At 40.4% G+C, this 25,774-nt stretch overlaps 1 protein-coding gene across 2 annotated transcripts in view; it reads right to left on the reverse strand.

The window, feature by feature from the left end:
* Nucleotides 1–1,221: 1,221 nt before the first annotated feature.
* The window catches only part of arhgap9 (Rho GTPase activating protein 9), a 69,658-nt gene continuing 45,105 nt past the window's right edge, over nucleotides 1,222–25,774 (reverse strand). The window contains exons 11-22 of one of the 2 annotated variants that reach the window (XM_049577285.1): nucleotides 24,108–24,169; nucleotides 23,877–23,964; nucleotides 22,134–22,229; nucleotides 21,452–21,550; nucleotides 18,532–18,637; nucleotides 18,014–18,133; nucleotides 15,056–15,154; nucleotides 12,335–12,412; nucleotides 11,947–12,000; nucleotides 10,994–11,128; nucleotides 5,935–6,040; nucleotides 1,223–2,721 (exon numbers count right to left, since the gene is read on the reverse strand). In XM_049577285.1, coding sequence (XP_049433242.1) covers nucleotides 2,535–2,721; nucleotides 5,935–6,040; nucleotides 10,994–11,128; nucleotides 11,947–12,000; nucleotides 12,335–12,412; nucleotides 15,056–15,154; nucleotides 18,014–18,133; nucleotides 18,532–18,637; nucleotides 21,452–21,550; nucleotides 22,134–22,229; nucleotides 23,877–23,964; nucleotides 24,108–24,169 — 1,230 coding nt within the window. In that variant the 3' untranslated portion in view covers nucleotides 1,223–2,534. Of the gene's footprint in view, nucleotides 2,722–5,934; nucleotides 6,041–10,993; nucleotides 11,129–11,946; nucleotides 12,001–12,334; nucleotides 12,413–15,055; nucleotides 15,155–18,013; nucleotides 18,134–18,531; nucleotides 18,638–21,451; nucleotides 21,551–22,133; nucleotides 22,230–23,876; nucleotides 23,965–24,107; nucleotides 24,170–25,774 lie in introns of both variants that reach the window. The other variant, XM_049577293.1, reaches the window with a different exon arrangement.

A 25,774-nucleotide genomic window follows, 5' to 3' on the forward strand; every position in this document is an offset into this window, starting at 1 on the left:
AAAAAGGACTATTGTTTGCCATGTGCCGTCACAGTTGTACCTCCTGCTGCAAGAATAAACGGTGTACAGATTCATTAACATAGAGCTGCCCGGGCAAATTACTATAAAGTACACTTTCTGAAGCAGTTTGGACTATGAAATTTAAATCAGTTTCATGGATGAAAAACATGTAACAGATGAAAATGTTTCACGACCTCGTCATTCTCTTACATCCATGATTTTTTAATAAATACTTACACACTCTCAGAAACATTTTGTGTTAGTGTTGCAGCAAACAAAATAACTACCCACAGATGCAACATGGCTGTTACATTTCAGCGGTCCATGTATCAAAAATCTGTTGAGAAAATCTCTCCAAATGATTCTTATCATGTGGAAGCACATTGATATTTTGTGTTGTTTTAAACTTATTAATAAATGTTCAGATTTAAATAACGAGGTCAATAAGTCAAAGAAGAAAGAAAGAGAAAAACTGAAGGAAGAAAAAAGACCGGCATGAAAGGACAAAGTAATAGAGTTTGACGTTCGCTGCCAACACACTGCTGATTAGGAGGGAGGGGTGTTTGATTGTGTCTCTGATGGACTGATTCTATTTTAGGGAGTGATTAGCACCATCGCACCAAGTGAAATAAAACACATCACAGAGCTAGAGGCTACGGCAGTTTAACACCACTGCGTTTTTATTGGAAGAAAAAGTCCCTTTAATTTAAGAATTTAGAGAAAGAACAAAGGATACGGTGAAAGTACTTAATGAATCAATGTTTTGAGGGTGCTGTATTTTCTTTGCATGACACGAAAAGTAAAATGCGAGGAGCTCCTGGGACACTCAGCTGTCAAGAAACCAGAAAGAAACTGCTACACTGACTGAGGGATACATGTATAAACTGTGATGACTGTGTGCATACATGCATTTGGATCAAATAAACAAGTGTGGTCGTCTATTTGAGTGAAAAATATTTCAGTGTCAATCAAACATGAGGACGACCTTGGACACACAATGATCAAAAGTCTAGATGACTCCCCATCAATTTCAGCCCCTCCTCACACACACACACTCACGAGTTGAAATAATACGAACATAAAAATGAATAAATACATCTAATAAAACTTTGCAAAATCTATGCCCCCCCCCCCCTCCGCCTCCTCCTTTGTCCCTCGTCTCTGCTCTTTTTTGTCTTTTGCCAAACCCACAGTCAATATAAAATTACCAAAGCCACAGAGTGAGAGAGTGAGAGGGTTTTGGGGGAAAATCCACATTTTTTAAACATATGCATTTCCAGTTCCTCTTTTGTTCTGTTATTAAAAGCAGCATTTGCACCAATCACAGGGGATGCCTCCACCCGCTGCGCCTCTGAGGCCTCACATACCTCCACACACTTCCACTATCTCTCACGCGAGCCCCACGCTCGGTACAAACAACCTGACACGTACACACATCCTGACTAAATGTCACCAAAAAAGATCAAATCAGTTCACTTTTTCTCTTCTTTTTTTATTGCAGGAGAGTTAACAATCAGGTCCAGTCAATATTATAACGACAAACTCTTCATTTCAAAGCAAACGTATCAGTTTGAATTTGGCTAATATATCATATTTAGGGTAAACACTGTATGCAAAGTGCTGCTAGTTGACAAAGACGGTATTTCACATATTTACAATATTTTTTTTTAACTTAATCTGAGGAGTTTGAACTAATAAAAATAGAAGACAGATCCAAATTTGTACAATAAGGGAAGGTTCAAAGGTCCACACACACACACACACACACTACAAAGTACTATTTGGTACGAAGGAACATTTGCTGCCCTGTTGGCACATTCACCCCATCGCTGAAATCATGCTTTGAAGAGTCACACTTCACCTCTGAAGTATGACATTAACATAAAAACTCTTCATCCAAACACTGTATAACTTCAGCAGGGACACGGGCACATTTACACGCCCAGCTAGCTTCCTGCTTGTTTGCATATTTTACAGTATATCTTCTGCTTTCCACTGCAGGTGTGATCTGTCCATCCTTTGCTGCAAGAGGTGCTGGTGCATGTGTTTTTCACAGTGAGATGGTTCTGCTAAGTTTCAGTGCTACGTTAAGACACAACCTTTCTCACAATCCTTGATAAATAACCGGTTAATCGTCAGCTAGCTGGAGGAGATTTATCACTTTTATGGCTTTTATTTATCCCGATTGAGTCTGAAACATCAAGGAAAAGTGACAAGGTAGGCGTCCGCTCCAGCAGTAAGGAACACTGAGGCTGCACTCCACATCTGCAGTCAAAGACACAAGTATTGCAGCTAAAATTGGTTTGTTTTACTATTATTGTTTTAGCGTGGCTCTATATGGAGGCCAGATGTCATGATTAGCAGCTTTCTGTCCTGGTTCTTTTTACCCCATAATTATCTTTCGATGTGAAACCCATTTTACACCACATGAGTCAACAGGCAAAGAGGACAAACGCTGCACTACTTGTGCTTTCTTCTGATCTGGAGGAGCTTTTCGGAATCCCCCCTCTCCCCGCCTCCTCTGTCCGAAAAGATCAAGAGGGGCCCCGTGTTCCAAAGATGTGGTCAAACTCGCTAAGGATGAGCTCCACCGCCTGGTTCTGGTAAACCATATTCACCGCCATGTTGCCGTTGTCCCGCTCTGGACGCATCAGGGTCGGGCCAAACACGATGCCGATGTTCTGGGTGGTCATTCGGTTTGTATCTGAGCGCTCCAACACTCTGCAGAGAGAAAGGAAGAGGTTTAACGTTTAAAATATTAACAGAAAATAAAACATAAAAGGAACAAAAGGGCTGCAGAGTCTGAATTGTTTCAGCTTGTGGACTTTAATTTCTGGTCACGTTAACAGGATGCTTCATGGGATGACAGTGTCAGTCAGGCCACCACTTTGGGCCCAGATTGAAACATCCCTGCAACTGTTTGATGGATTGCCATGAAATCTTTTGCACAGGCTTTAATGGTCTTCAGATGATGTTTCCTAATAACTCTTTTTGTGATGCCCTGACATTTCGTCAAGCACCACCATGAGGTTGACATTTGTGGTTTTGAGTGAAATGTCTCAACAACTTTGGATGGATCACAATAAAATTTTGATACACAGCAAGCGGCAACCTCCAGGGCTGAAAAATGGAACTGATGCACTAGTGCCAAAAACTGCAGTTCCTCAAATGGCCATTTGGGGGTGGCTCCAAAAGCAAAGCCAAACTTTACAGCAGAAATAAACATGTTTACAGCCTGGTACAAAAAATCGTTTTCATCTCTATTCTCTATTGCTAATTTCAACATTAATTTCAACTGTACGGATGTGAATTTTTACAGAACCCACCCGTTTACATTTTATGAAGGCTTAAAGTTATGCATAATTAAGGGCCAGCTACTTTGAGTGACAGGCTGTATGCCAATAGTGTCCTTGGCTTGGTGATGGCGAAGGACAAAATACCATACTTGAGGCTTCAAAATGGCATTCCACAAACCAATAGGTGACGTCACGGTAGCTACTTCCATTAGTTTTATCAAGTCTGTTCGTACACACATTCAGCTCCCACTGTTGATTGTATAAGGTAATGGACGTAACCACTCATTGGTTTGTAGACTCACTTTGTGAAGTCTTACGTTTAGCATTTTGGCCTTTGTCACCTTGGATTTTTAGAGCCAGAAGTGAACCATATTTGGACAAGAGGGTGGAGATAACCCTAAGGCTAGCCGCTAGCTTAGTTAGCACAATGTGTTTACAGTATATTGTTAACTGTAAAAATACTGATGCTATTTTTTACTAGCAAAATACAGGCTTAAAACCATTCAACAAAAATGTACTTACGAAAAAACTGAATATTGAGTACAACCAAACGCTGAAGAAGACTTTTAGGGGATCAAAAAATTACAATTAAATTTAATGAACTGAAAACACACTGAAATAGCTACAGCTATGGCTACGGCTATTCTCTGAGAGTCTGTGGTTACACCATGGTTATGTTACCTTACAAATGCTGCTGCTGCGGTGATGAAGTGTCAAAAAACAGCACCCACCTGTCACTCTAAGCAGCCATACCCTCAATTAAGCATAACTTCAAACCGTAATAAAATGTAAACAGGTGACTTATATAAAAATTCACCCTCTGTACAGTTGTCATGAATGTTGAAATTAGCCATAGAGACCAAAACTGTTTTTAAACATATTTATTTGGTGGAAAGCTGGGCATTTTAACATGGGGGTCTGTAAGGATCGACTCACTTTTGAGGCCAGTCTCAAGTGGCCATTACAGGAACTGCAGTTTTTGGCACTTTTCAAGTTGGTTTCATTTTTCAGCCCTGGAGGCTGACGCTTGCTTCCCACTCAGGAAGAATTGTAATAACTTGTAGTGACTGGTGATCTTTTCAGCCATCATCAGAATCAAAACTAATTCAAAACTAATGACATTCACATCAGGCTCAGCCCTACTTTGTGTTTAGTGCTAAATAGCAAATTTAAGCATGCTAACATGCTAACTAAGACTGAGAACATGGTAAACAAACCAGCTAAATGTTAGCTTTGTCATTGTGGTCATGTTAGCATGCTGACATTAGCATTTATCTCAAAGCAACACAGTGCATGACTCGTGCGGCTGTGGACTCTTTGGGGCCTGCAGGCACATACAGTAGATGTCTGCTAACTGCCCATACAGCTTCAAGCCTGCGGTCAGCGTGTGACATCTTTATACTTCTTAAAAACTCCGGACGATAACTTGAAAGAATCAGCATCCACTAGTGACATCTTGTTTTCGCATACATGTTCGTGTCCATGTATCTGGACTTTACAGTCTAAATTTGTGCACATAAATGTCTAAATCCACCGCCTGTATCCACCTATGTTGGTGTGTGTAAGTGTGTGTGTGTGTGTGATCGGGGGGGGACTCAGGAATGGGTTTAAGCCACAGCATGAGGCATTCTTCTAAAAATGCCATTCCCACCAAGCCACAGAAGCAGCCAGCAATTGCTCAAAACTTCCACATTAAAAAGAAAGGAGGAAAAAAGAGAGAGAGGGAGAGGAGAGGGAAGAGAGGAGAAAAAAAAAAACACGGAACGAGCGAGGGAGAGGGCGAGGAGAGAGAAAAGAGAGAGGTTCCAGTGGTGGCGGCGGTGGTGTTGGTATGCCTTCCAGCAGACGAACCACAAGGCTCCCATGGGACCTTCGAGGCAAGGAGGAGAGCGCGGGGGGAAGGCGGAGGGAGGAGGAGGGAGGAAAAAGGAGAAAGGGATGGAAAGAGGAGGAAGAGGGGAGGAAGAGGAAGAGGAGAAGAAGGAAGGAAGGAAACAAAGGTAGCGAGCGAGCGGGAGAGGAGGCGACGGGGGTGATTGAGCGGGGAGATAATAAATGAGAAACAGAGCGAGGGGGGAAAGGAATGACAGCGGGGAGAAAATGAGAGAAAGACACAGAGTTGACAAATTCATGGGGCCCACCACACCCTGGCACAAACATCGGCCTCAGAACACGAACGCTCACCCCTGGAGTGGAAGGAAAACCATAGGCGGTAAAAAACACACATTTTATGTACTGTAAAAGGAACTGGCTTGCAGAACATCGTGCACCATTCATCTTCCTCCAACCTTTTCATCTTCACTGGGACCCAAACTTAACAACAGTGTGATCCTGGTACAGCACTGGCACACACTGAGAGCTGCGGCCAAAGAATCCCTGACAGGAAAGTACTCTAAGCAACGAGGAAACTACTCCCTCTTGTGGTCTGATTCAGGAAGAAAACTTATAAGGAGGAGATTTTATTTTCCTACAAGGGCATCTGGTTCATTCCTTCGTGTTGAAACACCCCAAGGGAATATTCTTGCTTTAAGAAATGTGCCAGTTTCAGGGCAGAGACAAATGGCAGAAACAGCACAGACAAAGACAAACACACCAGCGGAGATGTACCGTACGCGGTTTCTTACTCCCGCCCTCTCACCGTTTGAGATGGCGACACATGAACCGCAGAGTGTCATGGTTTGGAGGAGGCATGTTGAGCACCAGACACTTCAGACGATCCACTTTGTCCATGTAGTCCGACATCTCTGCAACACAGAGCGGAGATCTGTCAGATCGCAATAAATGTCATTGTTTGCATTCCATGTCATGAACTTTATTGGCAACGAAAATCTGATTTACATCTGCTAACTGATATCACATGTGCTGAATTAGCACGCACCATCTAATCTGATGAAGCAGCGTGTAATTATCAACTATCACCACTGTAGTTTGATAAACAGTAAACTGATCACTCCCTGTGAAATAAAAAAGGCCCATGGATTGATAAGAATTCAAACCAAGAATGCATTTGTTAACACTTTATAATGTGCAAGTTCATTTTTACTTAATGTAATTTATTTTTAAATGCCAGATTGCTGTATCTACTGTTTCAGGATAAGTCAGAGATGTTATACAGTCCTGTACTGCAGAAGTTCATGTGAATTGATTGATGAAAAATGCAGTTTTCATTGGATTAAAACACTGATCAGTGACGTGAGCCTACTCAAAGTGTGTGTACGGCTGATTTACTTTATTCCTGAACGCAACAGACCTACATTGTTTTCCAAAACTATTAAAAACATTCTTGAGCTACATTGGATGACATGTTTCCTTTATTATGATGCTGTAATTCAGATGTGTCAAACTTATTTTAGTTAATGGGCCACATACAGCCCAATCTGATCTCAAGTGGGCTGCACCAGTAAAACCGCTGCATCTGAAATTAAAAAACTGACAGAACTTAAGGTTTTTAACTCACATGTAAAGCAATGGCATACACGTGGGGACACGTGCACATACACACAAATACACAAAGACTGCGTACTTAAAGAACATAGTCACTGTTAATTGTTTTTTGTCTCTGTTCTTACTGTGGTCTTTTTGAGGTCTTCTTTTTGACTCAGTCTTTGCCTGTATTTTACTGTATATGTTGTGTTTTCTAAAATTCTAATAGCATAACAAGGGACAGACATTGCAAATTAGCCATGGATAGAAACCTGTATACATTGCATCTGCTTTGTATTTTACATATGAGGCAGCGTTTTATGCATTTGTCCTCGTCAAATAAACAAGTAAATAAAATGACCTGTAAAAACAGCACCTCCAAATTCTTTCCTTTCTTTTACTGTAAAGAAGTACGTTCTGAAAACTTTCATCCATTTACAAAAAGATGATGAACAGCCTGAGATGTCATCAGGAAAAATAAGCGCAATTTTAACAATATGTCTTGTTTTTTCCACAATGAGTCAGTCTGCTACACTGGTTCCCACCCTGTGAGTCCTGACCCCACCTAGGGGTCATTGAAGCTTCACAGAGAGTCACGAGGCCATTTTGTGTGAGAGGCTGTGACTTAATGCACATGAATTTCTTCTTATTTCTATTTGTAGACCAAAATAAAATTCTATTTTTTTTTCCAGTTCTGTGAAGCAAACTAAATGTAGTTGTTATTTCTTAAGTTAAGATTAAAGATATAAACTTTAAAATATATATTTATTCAAAGGGCCTTCACTCTCTGCTTAACAGTCTTGTCCTGCATTAGAAAAGCAGTTAAAACAACCGAAGAGCCAATAGAACAATGGCCAAGCGTTTGGGGGAGCCCGGTCTCACCCCGAAGTCGTTGAAATCAAGCGCTTGAGCACTGATTTGCGGCGTCAGAAACCAACCAAAAAAGGCATCCTTTAATGTCGGCATGATACATGGCCGGTTGCCGTTATAGTTTAATGGTGCCCGGTGGCGTCAGACGGACACGCAGCAGGACAAAAGTTAAGGCAGTGAAAGTCTGACTGGGGTCGGTGAGAGGGGGTGGTAGATGGGTCCAACAAACACAGACTTTCACCCAGGAGAGTGGTGTTTGTGTCCCGAAAGATTATAAAGCCAAACCCTGTTCTTTTTTCCTAAACCCAACCATGTGTGTTTGTTGTTGAAGGAAGAAAACGTTAATTTGTGGTGTTGTACCGACGTAGTGCAGACTGCATGCAAACGTTAAATTTCCTGTGAAGACAGAAGTGTATTTTGAAAGAAGGCAATGCATGTAACAGGCAGAACTTGACACGGTGTCCCAGAACGTCAGCAACCAACGCTCCCAGGGTACCTTTCATGTCGTATCTGGATGTGGAAAGTCCATGACCAAACATCAAAATCTGACATGGTCGGAGCGAGAATGTGTTGGTCAGGGAGAAGAAAACACTAAATTCATCAAAAAAAGAAGCCTATTCAGAACATATGATTGTTAAAATTACAGAAAATGATACAGAATACAGAGAATAATATCAAAAGTTCCTAAAAATATCAAGAAAACTAATCTGTGATGCAACATTCATGGGAAATAATCTCAAAAATCACCCGTATTTCTCATTTTCACAAACTAACTGCAGCTATTTGAGTTACTTGTACAGCTTAGCATTGAATTTCATATGAAACAACCATGAAACATGTCACTTAGTCAAGGGTCGTAAGTTTACTCAATAATAGAAAAGAGGTCCCTTAAGGAACACTACACTCCTGTGTAGTAATGCTGGCATCACCACATCAAACTAAAGTGGAGGACGCAGGTTAAGTTATCCCCGCCTTACAAACCATTTGCAAATATAAAGTTTTGGCAGTGCCTTGCTCTGACAGAAGTCTGATACAGGTTCTTTTGTACTGAAGCTGCTGATTGACAATACTTGGCTTAATATCTTTAAACCACAGTAAGTGTATTCGTATCAGCATATTATATGAAGTAACCTGCTCACTGTTTAACTTGCTCCTGAAACCTGACACCTCTCAGCCTTCACAGGTGCATCAATATTTGATGTGCAAAGTCACCCAGGGGGCCAGATTGGACCCTTTGGCGGGCTGGCTCCAGCCTGTGAGCTGTATGTTTCACACCCCTGCTATAAATACTCATGAGAACATCAAATATGTATTAATCCGCAGCTGTAAATAGTCCCCAGAAAAATGCACTGCTTGGTTCTTTTTGGGTAACCTTTGCGTCTACAGAGTCCTGCTGTTTTAGGAAAATATTTGGCTTTTTCAAAAATTCCAACCACATATTCACGGCTTGTTTTTAGATGTTTACGTCTGAATGGAGTGCCACAGACACAGACACAGACAGAAACTTGTAAAGTAGTAAAAAATGAACAGTTGGTTTTGGTCTTCACATGGCATTTGTTGACAAGAAAAAATGTAGAATAACACATATGAGCCAAGGAGTCGTGTGAAAAAATGCAGTATTTATACTGTGAGGATTTTCTTTTGCAATAAAACTATCACCTCATTTTAATTCAATACTGCTCAATAAATTTCAGCTTTGTCAGTATGTAATTATTCTCCTCTCGCCTTGGAACTGGTGCAATTTTCTTTTCGGGAAGCGCCATTTTATTTTATTGTGTCCATATATCTCTCATGATATAGTGCGGGGCGCTGTGCAACATTTTCTAGAGGGGGGAAACAAAAAGTGCCATAAATACAGTATATTCTGTAATTATGAAAACGACTTTCACCACAGCTTGACGAAGCGTGAAAGCACCCGAGTAAAGAAGGGGTGAGCTCTCTAACACACACAGTCGTGGTTTTGACTCATTAAAACCACAGCAGTGTTGTGAGCTTTCAAAATAAAAGCACAGCAGAGGAAAAATATTAAGATTAAAAAGTATCCTCTGCAGGTGTCCTGGTGGCCGAAAGCAGTGGTTCTCAAACCTTTTTTCAATAACGTAACCCTTTTGAAATATGTTATTTTTTAAGCAAAGTCTGCATTTTTCCTATCTTTAATGGTGATTTTTTTTAAAACTGTAAATCATTTAGTAATTAATTTCCCCTTTAATATCTGTTTTCTCTTTACTCTTTTCTGTATCCTTTATTATGTTTAATAATTTAAATAATTTTGGTTTAATTTCATACAAACTTTGTGAGTAGATAACTGAAGAGGTGCTTTAATTTCTACCTCAAATAGGACTCAACGATTGTTTTCATTGTCGATAAATCTGTATGTTATTTTCTCACTTAGTTGTGTGTCAATGTGTCAAATGAAAAGTGTCAATCAGTGTTTCCCAAAGTCCAGGATGACATCCTAAATCCTAAAAAATTTGTCCACAACCCAAAAATCTGTACTTTACTTGAGTATATGTTTTTGGGAACTTATGGCTATTGCTCTTGTTGATGTTTTTGTTATGTCTTGTTGTGCGTCGTAACCTCTATGTCTTGTTTTCAGGAATCTGCGTTGCTGCCTTTCTTGGCCAGGATTCTCTTGTAAAAGAGATTTTAATCGCAATGAATCTATTACCATTAATTAAAGGTTAATAAAAAAATAAAAAATGACTTTTATTCTACTAAATTTAAAAGACAAATATTGTACTTTGAGCTCCACTATACTTTTAGGAAGCTTTTCTTTACTTTGAAGCACAGATTTAAAGTCAGTTTTTCTTCTCTTAAACATGATAGGTCATACAGTGTGTTCATCACAGGAAAAACACCAATCACAGTGAAGTACTCCTACGCCTGTCAGTAGAGTTCAAAGTGCTGCTGCTGACGACAGTGGCTGTCTTTCTGTCGATCCAGTTGTATCTCTATAGACATTTCTGTCAGCTTTGTAGCATATCCTACAAGCTTTTTATTCTGCAAGCAAGTTAAAGCATTCACAAAGTTGTTTGAGAGTCATTAGGCTCTGTGAATGTGTTGTGGTAATGATACAACAAATGTGTTGACCTCAAAAAGAAAATGTACTTTTAATTACTTCAGTGTTTTTAAAATCAAGCACTGGAATACTTTAAGTCAAGTAAAAATTTAACTGAACAACTTTTACTTGGAGTATGTATATTTTGACTCAAGTAATAGAGTTGTATGTTTTTTCCACAACTACAAAGCAGAAAAGAAATTTATTGTTGACAATGAAATGATAAATCATTACAGCTCTAACCTCAGACTGATCAAAGATGAGTGTCATTCTGTGTGAAGTGACACTCCACATAAAGGGAGGGTTCATACAGTAAAATAAACTGGGGCTGAAACTGGTCACTCACTGACTGTCTCCACGATGTCGGTGAAGAAGCCGAAGGGCACGAGGGGCTCAGGAAGCTCACGAAAGAAAAGTTTCAAAGCTCCTGTGATGACATGAATGTCCTCCCAATCACTCTCGTCCAAATTCAGCTTCTCCTCTGAGAGACAGGGAGAAAGAAGACAGGGTCAGCGGAAGGCAATGTGAAAAACAGAGACAAAGAGTTTGAATTAAAGAGAGAAAGAAGTGGAGTTAGTACAGTCACAGTCTCGTTTAGTGAACAACAACAGAACAGAGTGAATTCATGTCAGTGCTGAGGCGTAACACGAAGGCTTGTAGCTGCAGGAGAGAGATAGAAATGGTCTGTGAAAGTCAGAGAAAACACAGAAGCACAAACACATGTAAAGCACACATTTTCTCCAAATCCAGGCCTGACCAATGCTTCTCAAATTGCGTCATAAAAACCAAAAGAAAAAAAAAGAAAGAGCTTTAATTACAGCTCAGTGTTTACGACACAAATAAGTATCTAATGATGAGAAACATGAGCCAGTGTGAGATACTGCTGAGAGATTAGAGCACTTCACGTTACACAAGCAGCAGCTGATTCTCCGCGTCGTCCACTTGGTGGCAGCCATGCGCTATGTGAGGCGCCGCTGTACAACCTGCTGCGTGTTATTACATCAGAAAACTTAAAGCAGAAAAGCCTCAGGGACACACATACATTAAGCAAATGGTAGCACAACCAGCAAACTGTTCAGTGCACGTCTGTGCTGCTGCTCAGCTCTGCGGATCAGTCTCTCTGTGTGTGTGTGTGTGTGTGTGTGTGTGTGTGTGTGTGTGTGTGTGTGTGTGTGTGTGTGTGTGTGTGGAGTTTTTTGACTGAGGTGTTCACATTATGCAACACATGATGCACAAGAACAAGCTGGCTGAGTAACGCGTGAAAGCGGCTGGTTTTACCCTCGTCAAGTCTGAATCTACCTTGTACCAAATCTGCCGGGAACATGTAACGGCCGTCTGTAGTCACCGCTCGCTCTGCAAAAACCAACAGTTACTCAGTGGGCTTCCCACAGCGTCCACTTTAACAGAAGTATGTCATGAAGTGGGAGACAAGCAGGTGTGTGTTGTGGTTATACAATATCATATGTAATCAAAAAGTACAGAAAAAGCATCAGATGGCATTTATCTTGATTCTAAGTGGCTGAAAAACAAGAAGAGACAGCATTTGATGATCTCTGATGATCTCCTGCCTCCACTTCTCTCCTCCCACAACTTCCTTGCAGCTTTCATTCATCGTCAGAGACTAAATTAATCAGCATTAGTCATCAATACAGATCAAGTTTATCCCCCTCCTTCCCTTCATCCTCACCGTGGTCCACCAGGAAGCGTAGTTTCTGAATCACTGCCAGGTTCCCTGATACTCTGTAGATGCCGTCAGTGTCCAGTCCTGCAACGAACCGCACAGATCAGTGGTGAGATCACTGGTGTGTCTGGGCATCTAATAACACTTAAGAAGATTAGTACCACAACCAAACGGAGGCATTTTCCATGATTTAAAGCCTGACTTCATGAGTGTAAGATAAAAATAGCTTCCACAGATTTAAAGGCAGTCGGAGCTGATATAATTGTTTTGCTTTTCTGTACATCAATAATTTAGTACGTCTGGGAAGTTTGTTTTGTTGCATAAGTGCCCAAAAGCGTGTGAATAAAGTCAAGCAAAAGCACATTCTGACACTTTTAGACATCTAAAACATTTTTTAAAAAGTTACATTTTTTCACATCACATAACCCCTGATGAGTGCTTTTAAACTTCCTCTCAACATTTCACAGTGTGATCGCTGATGGAGTGCATAAGCAGTTTTGTTTTGACATTGAGTTTCTGCTTTTTCCACAATGGATCCAATGTCAGAAGTTGTAGAACAAGTCAGACCTTGTGACCCATTGATTTTTAACATCCTCAAATTATATTTTTCCTTACTAACAACACATCTCATAAAGAGAAGTCAGGCTTTTGTTGTAAATTGATGATTAATATTCTGTCAGAGTCACAAGGAACCACTGACTGAGGTGTAATGCATCATGGTACCGCTATTAAACACACAGCAATCAGTCATCCATGTGCAAAACAAATCTTAAAGGGTAACAAGGATATTTTTCAACCTGGACTCTATTTTTCCATGTCCTTGTGTCTAAGTGACTGATGGAGACAACAATTTTTGAAACTGGTCCAGCATTGAATGAGAATGCTGCAGCCGGCAGCACAGAAACAGGCTGCGATATGACCAGTTGGGGACTTTGTGCAGCGGTACTGTCAACTTACTTCCACTAAAAGTGCTTGTTTTTGCCACTGAGAGGCTCAGACTGTAATTATTAGTGTCTGACAACATTGTGGGAAATATCCCTACTAAGACAGCCCTTTGTTTTAACACGTAAGATCCTTTTTGGTTCAGTAGAAACAGCCTTAAAATAACTATCGCCAAACCCACCAAACTGCATAAATTAACAAAAAAATTTAAAAAAGTCAAAAGTCATTTTAGCGTCTATAGTGCCAGCATATCTTCACACCTAACTTGGTGAATTCAGGGTTTATTTTAACCAAACCAGGGCTGGTGATTGTTGGAACAGTGCAAAGATGAATCAGAATGGGTTTTGTGAGTTGTATGTTGATTCTGTCGACTTTGAATAAAGTGTGTTTTACCATGATATAATTAATGTTTATTTAAAGGGAGTCCGGTGGATTTGGCAATGGCTATTTCAGGGCTGTTTCTGGCTGAATAAAAAGGATCCTACTCTTTAAAAAAGGTCTATCTCTGTATAGATCTTTCCCATCATGTTGTCAAACACTTAAAGTAACAATCTGAGCCTGTCAGTGGCAAAAACAAGCACTTTAAGTGGATGTAAAATGACGTTGCGCTGCTGGCTACAGCCCTCTCGCTCAATACTGGCCCACTTTAAAAACCCATTAGTCAGTTAAACACAATAAAATGGAAACACTCTGGGTTGAAAACAACCAAAGTTTCCCTTTAACCCTGCATTGGTCATTGGTTGAATTAAGTTTAATCACAAATTAGTCTGCCAGGATTTTATAATCTGCATAATAGCTGAAATGATTTGTCAATTAAATAGCTGATAAACAGGAAATGGATCTGCATCAGTTTTCATAATCAATACATCTTAATTTTCTAAGCATAAAATGGTTCCAAAAAATGATGGCAAATTTAATATCTTTGGGTTTTCACCTGCTGGTCGGACAAAGTAAAAAACAAGAAGACTTCACCTCAGGTTCTGGGAAATCGTGTTGGCTTTTTTCCACTACTTTTCTGTCATTTTATAGACCAGATATTTTTTATAATAATATATATTATTGTATATTAATAAAATGAATAACCAGATTTATCAATACCAAAAATAAAAAATGATTATTTTCAAGGTAAAACCACTCATAAACAACATTTAACAGGACACAAAAAGGGAGAAACATCAGCTAGAATAATAGAGGAGGAACTTCTCTTTCAGGACCAACAAACATGCTTGTTAGTATGTATTTGAATTACAGTGGGAGCCTAAAACTAACCTTCTTCCTTCTCTTCTGCAATCATTATATACTGTTACTCTGAGAGTTATTAAAATCATTTCTCTTTTTCCAGAAGCTACTTTGTCCCAAAAGTTTTTCGGTACGTCTCAGCCTTGAATGTAAACGTCTCGATCTGAAACAACTCCCTAAAAATATTTAATTCATCAAAACCAGATTTTTAAAGCTCTTGTGGTCAAAAACATAGTTTTTTGTGTGTATTAAATATTTATTTGCAGCATTGTTTCTAAACAGTTTCCAAACAACTCCATTTTCTCTCATTTGGATCTCTCTGCGGCTGGCAGCTGTCACGACTTCCTCTCTGTGCGTTTTTAGTCGTCTGCTCTCTGTCGGCCGAATCACAAACATCCCTGTGCAAATGTTTGTTAACAGCAGGTGCACAGCTGCTGTCAAGTGACTGATGCTCAAAACAGGATTGAAGGAGTGTTTTCTCATGTGTCCCCTTTAAGTTGAGAATCACATTAGCAGGAGGCGGCTGTGTGTTTGCAGCGTTTGTACCTCTCCTCTCCACGGCGTCAGTACAAAGTCTGACGAAGCGAGGGACGGTGCTCCTCTCTCTCTCACAGAGCATCTCCAGACGACAGCCAAACACCTGATCTGAAGGGTGATGACAGACGGACACAAACACACACACACACACACACACACACACACACACACACACACACACACACACACACACACACACACACACACACACTTCTTATGTCTGTTCAGAAGTTTTTTTTCTAACTCAGATAACTGTGCCAAGACATGATGTAAGAGCCACGAGTTAATCTACAGATAAATTTACTGTTCACTATGGAATAAAACCTCCATGTTCCCAGCAGCGATGTAGGCTAACCCTTGATGATGCAATGCTACTCATGTACTGAACTATATACACACCATAGCATGAAAAAAACACACGCAACCCTTCGCTTCAGAGCATACTACCATTATATGATCATCTTGTGTTGTCTCTGATATCGACTGTGATGAAAAGGCTTGTGAAAGTGTCATCAAATCAATCAGTTCAACCATAAATAACCAAACTATGAAAGGAACTTGAAAAATATGTGGAATCATCATTATATAAATCTATATGTCCGCTTTCATTTATCTGAACAGCTTCATCAGTTCTAATAACATGCAGAAAATCATGTTACGCCTCCTAGTGGATGAAGATATGGTTGAGGTTAAACATTTCATTGACATTCTGTCAGAGCTTTAAGGAAGTGGTGCTGTTTATCAGTCTAGATTGTTTTGGTGTGAGTTGCTGAGTGTTGGAGATATCAGCTGTAGGGATGTCTGCCTCTTCTCATATATAATGGAACTAGATGGCACTTGGCTTGTGGTGCTCATAGCACCAAAAAATTCATTTGAAAAACTCAACAGCAATGTCTGTTTCCAGAAATCATGACCTGGTTACTCAAGATAATCCACAGACCTTGTTGTGAGCAGTTTGATTTAGGAACTATTTTCTTTCTACCGAACTACACCCACCGATGTATCACTGTGCAGAAGGAAGAGTGCATCTACTCATGGACGAGAGGCTAGTGCCGCACGTGCCATTCAAACACCGACATTAAACGCACAGTATGTTACTTATGCTGCTAGGGGTCTCTCAATTGCAACACTAACAAGAGTTGGGTTTTGGTGACATTGTGCAGTAGTGTAAGATCATGGGAGTTGCTGTCTTCATTGTTAAACAACCACCAGTGTCGATGAAAATCTATCTGATGTGACTCAGGCAGAAATCATGTTCAAACATGAGGAAATGTATTAAAGTTTTATTCACGTAATTTCATGTCATTCCAATAAAATACCTGCAAGTAACTTAAGCTAACATAGCAATGGTTCACCAACTTCCCTGCTCACCCTCAGACGTATCCTCTGGTGTTTCGCATGTTTCTCAGGCCCACAGTTAATCCATCGGGCTTTGAAGCCAATTTTTTGTGTTGGCGAAACAGTAGCATTATGTCGTCACGTGATGCCATGTGGCCCAAAAACACTTTTTTCCCTATTTTTACACGGCTTGACATGGAGGCGAATCAGTGCATACATATTTTGAGTGTCAGAAGTCCAGCAAAATGACTCGTTTCACTATCAGAATTTGATCCATTAAAAAGAGCCTCACGACTAAATCACTGTATCTACTCATGGACGAGAGGCTTGTGCTCATGACAGTGTGAGATGCAATCATGAATGGTGTCCTCCTCAGCTGAGATGTAGTACTGTTAGCTAGTTCAGTTGTGTTACATGAGCTAGCAGTAGATCCACGCTTCCTTCATCGTGGTGATACAGTTGGAGGGTGTAGTTATCCCATCTCTTTTGCTGGAAACACTGGCCAATCAAAGCAGACTGCACTTTTGGGAGGGGGACTTAAAGAGACAGGCGCTAGTTTAAGACAGAGAGAGTCCCAAAAGACATGTATGAACCTGACAATGAGCATAATTGGTTTCATTTAAGGAGTAATTGTGAAAGAGTTATGAAAATAGGAAACAGATCTTCAAAATACTCACTACAGAAGCTTTGTAAAGGGGATCTTGCATGGACAGGTGACAAATTTGATGTGTGACAAATTAAGAGGGAAAAACCAACACTGGGGCACCCACTAGCTCACTTGGAAGAGTGGGTGCCTCATGTACAAAAAGGCTGTGTCCTTGCTTCAGCAACTGAGGGTTCGATTCCAACCTGCAGCCCCTTGCTGCATGTCATCCCACCTCTGTCTCCCCCATTACGCTATAGCTGTCCTATCAAACAAAGGCAAAAAGCCCCAAAAAAATATCTTTTAAAAAAAGGAAAACCAACATTAAATGTCTCAGTAAGTTGCTGTGCCACCATGAGTCACCAGAACAGCTTCAAGGGACCTTCGCATACAGTCTCTGAATTCTACTGAAGGGATGAACAGCATCCTTTCAAAACATAGGCCATAATTTGGTGTTGTGGATGGAGAAGAACGCTGTCTAACACATTGGACCACATTCTTCCATATGTGTTTAACTGGGCTGAGATCTGCTGACTGTGGGCGCCATAATTCTGATTCTGATTCAGGCTTTTCCTTTAATTCATATCATTTAAATAATCGAAATTTAGTTTTGCCGACATTACAAACATACAAAAAACCAAAGGACTGTTCAGCTTTTAGGAAGAATCCATTAAAGGTGCTGTACCAGTGTTGTAATCAGCAGACAAGCAGTGTGAAAAACTTTTGTCATTTTGGAGAAGCTCTTACTAAACAGGCGAGGAGGATTGCGACTCATATTCACTGGGGGGATGTGGCATCACCGCAGGATAAATGCTGAGATTTCCTGCCAGCTATCACAACTGTGATGCAGCTCAGTTAAGCAGCAAAAATATATTCAACTTCACCATTTTAGCCGTGGAAGTGCAGTCTTGTCATATTAAGCTATGTGTACTGCTGAGTAAAGCATACTTGCTTTCAAACTGTAAAACTTCAAAAAGAAATCTCACCTTTAATGAGCCCTTTCTCCTGCAGCGCCTGCAGAGGCGGTCTCTTTAGGATCAGCTTCTTCAGCCGAGTCTTCACTCGCTTCCTCTCCGTGTTCTCCAGGTTGGACGTTGAACGGGGGACTGCAGAGGGAGGAAAGGAGAGGGAGGAGGAGGAGGAAGAGAAGGAGTAAGACGAGGTCAGTGCAGGGCGTTGGGCTGCGGCGGGGCAAGAGAGCAGATGAGAGGGGATGGTGGTGAGAATGAAAAGTGGGAGGGCCGGACGGCGGCGGAGGTGAGACAGGACCGAAGGGGGGATTATCTGCCACGGAGGCCGCGTGAAAATATAAGTGGGCTGGATGGAGGAGAGGATGGAGGAGAGGATGGAGGGGTGTAAGAGGCCTGTGTGGAAGGTTAGAAAGAAAAGAGTGATATTGATGATGATGGAGTGAGAGTTAACGGAGGTGGAGGGCAGGAGGTTGTGTGAAGGATGGAAGTTAGAATGGAGCGATGAGAAGGAGCATCGTGTGGGGATGACTTACGTGACGTTCTCCTTTCATCCTCGTCTCCACTGTGGTCCAGCATCTCCGCGCTGCCCGCTCGCCTCAGAGAGTACAGAAGGACGTTGTCTAACGGGTTTTCACGGTCCTGGAAGAGTGAAATAGAGCTCCTTATGATAACTGCACAATACACACACTTTATACCATGTCTATTTAAAGCATCTGGTCAAAATCACAGATTTCTGCAGGTTTCAAGATTGTTGGAATTGGAAACATTTGAAATGGTGTAAGTACACAACTCAACAAAGTTTATAACAAAGGTCTAGTTGTTTTCAGACATTCTAATGCAGAACCCATTCTTTTAAAACCCATGAAAGAAAAAGAGAAGTTTGTAAGTTTATTGAGTTCATGTATTAAGATTTCCATTTTAATAAATGTCTGTTAAGTCAACATCTATAGCCGACTGAGGTAACACAATGGGGACTGAGTCGATGGCTCACTGATGAAAGTATTGCAGTATTTATTAGGGGTAGGGGAAAAATCGGTACAGCATAGTACTGCAGTATTTTGTGTGGCAATATCATATCATCACATAGTGCCAAGTATCCATTTTTTATTATAGTAATTTGACAAATACAATTTAAACTTTAGGTAGCCCTACCAGAATAACATAATCAAGTGCTTTTTCAGCCCACTAGATATATTTTGCTCCTGAAAAACGTGGCTCAAGTGAGATGAAAAGACTGAAAACTTTATCTTATTAGATAAAACAGATGCTTACAAAGTTTTCCTTTGGAGACATAATTAACAGTTAAAATAAATTACAATATATCGCAATATATTTTATTGCAATCCTTAGCATATTGCAACATATTTAAAATTGTAATAATATCATATTTTGGATCCTCTGGTGATTTCCACACTTGGTATTTACAGTATCTCACATAAGTGAGTACACCCCTCCCATTTCTGCAAATATTTCATTATATCTTGTCATGGGACAACACTATAGAAATGACACTTTGATATAACTTAAAGCAGTCAGTGTACAGCTTGTATAGTAGAGCTCACAGGTTGCTTCAGGAATCCTCTCCCACTCCTCCATGATGACGTCACGGAGCAGATGGATGTGAAGACACCTTGCGCTACCCCACCTTCAGCTTGAGGATGGCCCACAGGTGCACAGGTGAGTTTAGGGCTGGATACATACTTGGCCAGTCCATCACCTTCACCTTCAGCTTCCTCGGCAAGGCAGTTGTCATCTACTAGGTGTGTTTTGGGTCAAAATATTGACACTTTAGGCACGGTTTGGATATGTTCACTGTGGGGTGTACTCACTTATGTTGCCAGCTGTTTAGATGTTGATGGCTGTGTTTTGAGTAATTTTCAGAGGAAGGTAAATCTATACTACTATACAAGCTGTACACTGACTACTTTAAGTTATATCAAAGTGTCATTTCTATAGTGTTGTCCCATGACAAGATATAATGAAATATTTGCAAAAATGGGAGGGGTGTACTCACTTATGTGAGATACTGTATATATTTGCAATGTGATGAAGTGGGTGTCAAGGGTGACATATGTGAAAAAAATGCTGTACAGTTAACTGCTAATGCAAACTGAAAATTTCTTGCTGCTGCAGCTTCACATTAAAAGCATTTAACTGGCAAAACACGAGTTGACTTTTATTATGAAGGGGTCACAGGAAATGTAATGTGCTTTTCGGTCATTTTCAGTATTTACTGATAGTGGGTCAGTTGTAAAATACTGCAGCGAGGAACAGAACACTCAGGAGCAGCCACAGTGAGGTGATAGATGAAAAGCTACGGGCAACAGGCCGCACACCTCCGACTTACTGAGGTAATCACCCCCCTTCACTGTGCCCTGCTGTCTGCAGACTCATGCTGTGTGCAGCGTAAAATCAGATTCACAATTGCTCAAAGAATGACGTAAAAAGGCCAATTATTGCCTGACTTTTTTTTATTCAAACAACAACAGTTTCTTTTGCTGCTCCCAGAACTTTGTGACTTATAATATTAAACTGCATTTGCTTTTACCACCATTAACTACACATGTCACCAAATCAAGCAGGAATGAAATCTTCGAGGCAGCTAGTTTAAACAATAAAGAAAGAAAAAGAGGGGATCAGCAGTTCGGTTTAGGCAGCAAAACTACTTGGTTATGTTTAGGAAAAGATCGCAGATGTCTCTAAAAAACAACCAGCTCAGAGTGGCACAAACGCAGCTGGAGAGGCAGTGGTGTGTTGCTACTAAACCAGCTTTGAGTCACACAGATGCCTTAACTGATGTTGCTGTTTGTTGGTCTGGAACAACAGTCTCCTGGGTCAAAGTCACGTGTTTGTCAGGCCCACCCGCAGACTTTTGCAATCTTTAAACTATGTCTGTCTCTCAAAGCGTCTAACAATGAAGCTGGCAGGTTTACAATAGAGTTAATGGAAAGCCCATCCCCGTCATAACAGTGACACTGGGGACACTGCCCAAGTGGCACATTTCGATGGCCTGAGAGTGAGACCAGGCTGGAGCGTGAAGAACAGTAAGATTTCCAATACTCCATTACGTAATGTAAAAACATAAATCATAACAGCTTTAAGGGAAATATTGGTCACAAAATAATTCCACTAATGTTCCTGAATACTGTCGACGAGTGAAGAATATGCAGCATGATGTATTACAACCTAACATCCTCAGATAAAGGTCAGCAGTGCTTCCTCAGATGTAAAAAAACAAATCTAAATAAATGTTATGCAGCTGTCAAAGAAAGAGATAAAAAAAAGAGGCAGGAAGGAGTTAAATGATGCGTGTATAACATTCAGTAAAAGGTAGTGCAGAACATAGACGTTATACACTGAGGGTACGACATTATTCAAATCTAAAGGGAAACTATTTAACCACTAATAGAGAAGTGGTCCATTGAAAGTAAAACTGTGTGTGTTGTGTCTCACCAGCCGGTCGATGACGCTCTTAATGGTGGTGTACCACTCTTTGATCAGGGAGTCTGTCTCCGACTGCAGCAGGAACTCATTGCCTGTAACTGTTCTCAGCTACAACACACACACACACACACACACACACACACACACACACACACACACACACACACGTTTACAAAACTATATTAATGTGTCACAAATTGTCCCCCAAAGCCAAACAGGGTAGACCAAAAGCACGCATTTTTGGTTTTGGGTCAAATTATGCCTATAAGCTCATCAAATCATCCTTTTATTTTTATTTTTTATTTTATATACTTTATTAACTGGACATATTAAAGACAGCACACGTGCACATCATCTGCCACACTTTACTGGAGAGTAAATTTTGACTGCTTCCTCTTCCTCACTGTGGGTCACTAAGTGACCGGGTGAAAGAAAGCTTCCCACTCTCACTTCCCTCACTGATAAAGACCCTTTACTGATAGAAATAGGATTCTACAGAATAGGATATTTGATCACATTGTTCTCGCTCACTGAAAGAATTCAAATGAAAATCAGAGGTTTACTAAAGTCAGAACCTTTTGACAAGAGCCGTTTTGTAATGTGTGAATGATCAGCTGACATCTTGAGAACGTGTACTTCTCTAATTCTCTTCTCACTGGGTTTTCTGATTGTTGTTCGACTCGTTTCTCACCTTGAAGACGTTCTTCTTGCTGGACAGGTCGTTGGCCCACTGCAGCTTTGCTCCTCTTAAATCCACACTGCTCTCAGGGCGACTGTTACCTGGCTTCTGTTTTAACAGTAAACATGTACACACACACACACACACACACACACACACACCAAAAAAATCAGCTTTTTCTCTGTTAGTTGGTCGATTGACCTGAACATGTTTCTAAAAATGCTGTTTGGTTGTTGTTTGCTGTACCACTGTCTACTGACTCTCACATTATGACCAACTTTCACATGCACAACACCTGCAACAGGTTTGTGTGACCTGTTTTAGTTACTGAAAAGTTGAACCATGAGGGGGAAAACATGCACATGGTTCAGGCTTCTTTATTTGTACCCGTAGGTATGTTTGGTTTGCAGTTGAAGATGAGGCGTCCACAGACATGATAGAAGTACTTGAGGCTACAATAATCACTAAAACCAGTGAAATGAATAAAAAAACAAGTTGTTTCTATAGTTTATATTAATGTTTGTAAATGTTGGTGTGCCTACCTGCCCTGCTTTAATACGAAATCTTATATATCGATATATGTGCAAACTCTGTCTCAGAAAATGGTATCATCCAGGCCAAGGTTTTCATCGAGACTGTGGGGCCACTGGCTCTCCAGCTTGTTTGGTGCAGTTTGGTCACTGAAATAAAATCTTGGCTTCAAACCAACTTCCTCAAATTGAACTGCCACAAATCTGAAATTATCATCACTGGACCAAAAGCACTCACCAAATCCACCCATAAATTCACCCTACACAGTATCCACTTCCCCTCACATCTGAAATCTTGGCGTCAATCGCTCTCCTTCAACCAGCACATCAAACACATCACTGAAACAGCCTTCTTTCACCTCAAGAACATCGCCCACCTCCGTCCATCTCTCAGCTGCAGAAACCCTCATCCACATAGGACCTTTCTCTGTATCCTTAATAAAGTCGTTATCATTATTATTCTTGTTATTATAGGACCTTGTTCATCTGAGTGTTGGCTGCTGTTTTTATACCGCTTTGTTCTACACCTTTAAACTATGAACTTTCGTCCAGAAGGAAGAGGCTGAAATTCACTCTCTGAGTCGCCATATAAAATTGAGCCAGTGTAACTGCTTGGTGTAAAGGGACACTGGGTCAAGCTGTGACTAACTTATCAGCCAACTCAAGAATTTACCAATTTGACTCAGACAGTTTCTGTGGTCGAAAAATAGGTTCCAAACCATGAAACCAAAGAAAAGGATTAAACCGATAGAATAAAAGCACAATGCGGTCATCATGTGGAAATAGGTCAGTTTCCTCAAACAAAACAAAAGTGGGTGGCCATTTTTGCAGACAGCTTCACATTTTAAGGTTCAGTTTTGAGTCAATAACTGACCCAAGATATCTGTAAAACTGCACACAGAAATGTCTGCAGCATAGTGGACAGAAATATCCAGCTGTGTGGGCACTTTTTTTTAAAGCTACTGATCTCAGTACAACAGTCCAGAGTCAGCTGAGTCCAAGAGTTACTTCACATTATTTAATTCTGAAATGAAAAAATCCACCCTGCAGAAAAACTGACATCTGCACTTACAGGATGACTCACTAGGGTTGGCTGTGGATTTTGAAATCAAGAAACTGCTTCATGTTTTTTTATCACATACTGGAAGAAAACACTGAGTCGTGCTTTTGCAGAGACATTACCAGGACTAAAATCATTGAACACACAGTTTGTCGGAGCTCTTACCCAGCTGGAAGGTGTCTGTGATTTAGGATCTTTGAAGAAAACAAGACTGTTCCCGACCAATACCACCCAGGAGGGGCTCCAGTTTTTCCTGCAACACAACAAAAATAAATCCTGTTCAGATAGGATTCAGCCCAGCAAATCACACTCACCTTCTTTTATTCAGAAACCATATTCATACAAACAGATGCAATCTAATTTAACTTTTTTGGCCATTAATGGGAACAGCCTCACCTCAGTTTCCGGCCTCCTTCTGCAATCTTCGTTTTGTTCAAGAGGCCGGCTTTCTCCAGCTCCTGAGAACAAATTAAAAGGCTTTAGCAGCACAATCTGAAATATTCAAGCAGTGATATTTACACTGTCACGCTAATGCTATCACTCAGGGTAGGCGAGGGTGGCTCGAGTAATGAAATGTTAACAGTAAAGTACAGCGGAGGGCTTTTCCTCTGTGTAATACACTGCATCCTGAGCCAACCCATTTAACTGTTAACAAACGTTGCATCATTTAAAAAATAGCAGGAGGGGAGCTGCTCTAAAATCTCCCACTGCGGTGTGGCCCCATTTAAGGTGCAGGAGAAAAGAATTAATACTAACTATGAAGTTATAAGTGTTGAGTGCAGTATGTAAAGACAGTAAGGGACAAAAGAAAAGGGAGAAGAAGAAAGGTAATGGCATTTAGTTTATTCTATTGAGCAAGTTTTGAGATATCCACCACTGAGACTTGTGCCAGCCTCATACCAAATGACTTTTAAAGCCATTTCACTGTCACAGGAAATTTTCCAGTGGCGGAATTCGCGATGGTTTGGTGTAAAGTTGTTATAAAACTCAGGCCAAGCTGTCTTGTCAGTCCTTTTCTCGTCTTGATATTCAGGAAAAATCAAACATGTTTAATATTATAAGTTTTTAGCCTTGGTTCATGCAAATACTGAAGTTCAATGATGTAAAAGACTGTCAACAATCAATGGGTGTGTTCTCTACAGCAGCGAACAGGAAGCAGCAAACCAGGTACAGGACAGTAAACATGGAGGGGAATCCAGGAAGGCACAAGAACATGAAAAAGTCTCGGTTATCTTATATTGTGAAAAATGGAGGAGAAACTGGTGGAGTTGTGAAGTGAAAAAGAGTTGGTGTTTAATTTGGCATGAGCAATATTAATTTTTTGTTTGCATCTCATTAATTCCCACGATCTCCTCCCACTTAAACAGGGCAGCCAACCAACGGAGGCTGGTGGCAAGCTGCGGAGACAAAATCCAAAGTATAAAGCTTGCACGCAAATACAGTTTATCTTTATGGATTATATTGATGCAGAATTGACAAGGCCACTGTCGCCATCTGAGACCTTTTATCTTCTGTCTCTATAGAGTTATTTGTTTTTGATGAATTGTTAATATGTCACATTTCTTAAAGGGAGTTTGATGTGACATTTTCCACCAGGAGCAGGATGTAAAATAATCTCAAAAGGAATCTAGTTGTAGTCTTGCAAATAATGACCCTGCAACAGTGACTTCCAGTTTTTTTGCAGAATCTTATTTTGTGTGACTACAATGTTCTTAGAGGTCAGAGAGTGTCAGACTTTTAAACATCTTAAACTTTTGAAAAATCACATTAAAAAAAATCTCAAGTGCAACATATTTTTCCAAATTCAATTCAGATTAATCTAAGAACACCACAGTGGACATTTTCTATATTTTTGTTAATTCATGGTTCCTAGAACTTATACAGACCTTATAGTTCCTAATGAAATCGTTTCTGTGAAGTAACCGCTACTTTTCTTATCTGAACACAAAACCAAAACTATCTGCTTGACTATTTCCCCTAGAAGTTACTGTAGAAATATGTTTTTTGTGATAATGAAGAGTTGTTCTTTTCATATCTGAAAACAAGTGGACAGATCAAGCTGG

This window comes from Epinephelus fuscoguttatus, linkage group LG1, assembly GCF_011397635.1.
Source record: "Epinephelus fuscoguttatus linkage group LG1, E.fuscoguttatus.final_Chr_v1".
Lineage (NCBI taxonomy): Eukaryota > Metazoa > Chordata > Actinopteri > Perciformes > Serranidae > Epinephelus > Epinephelus fuscoguttatus.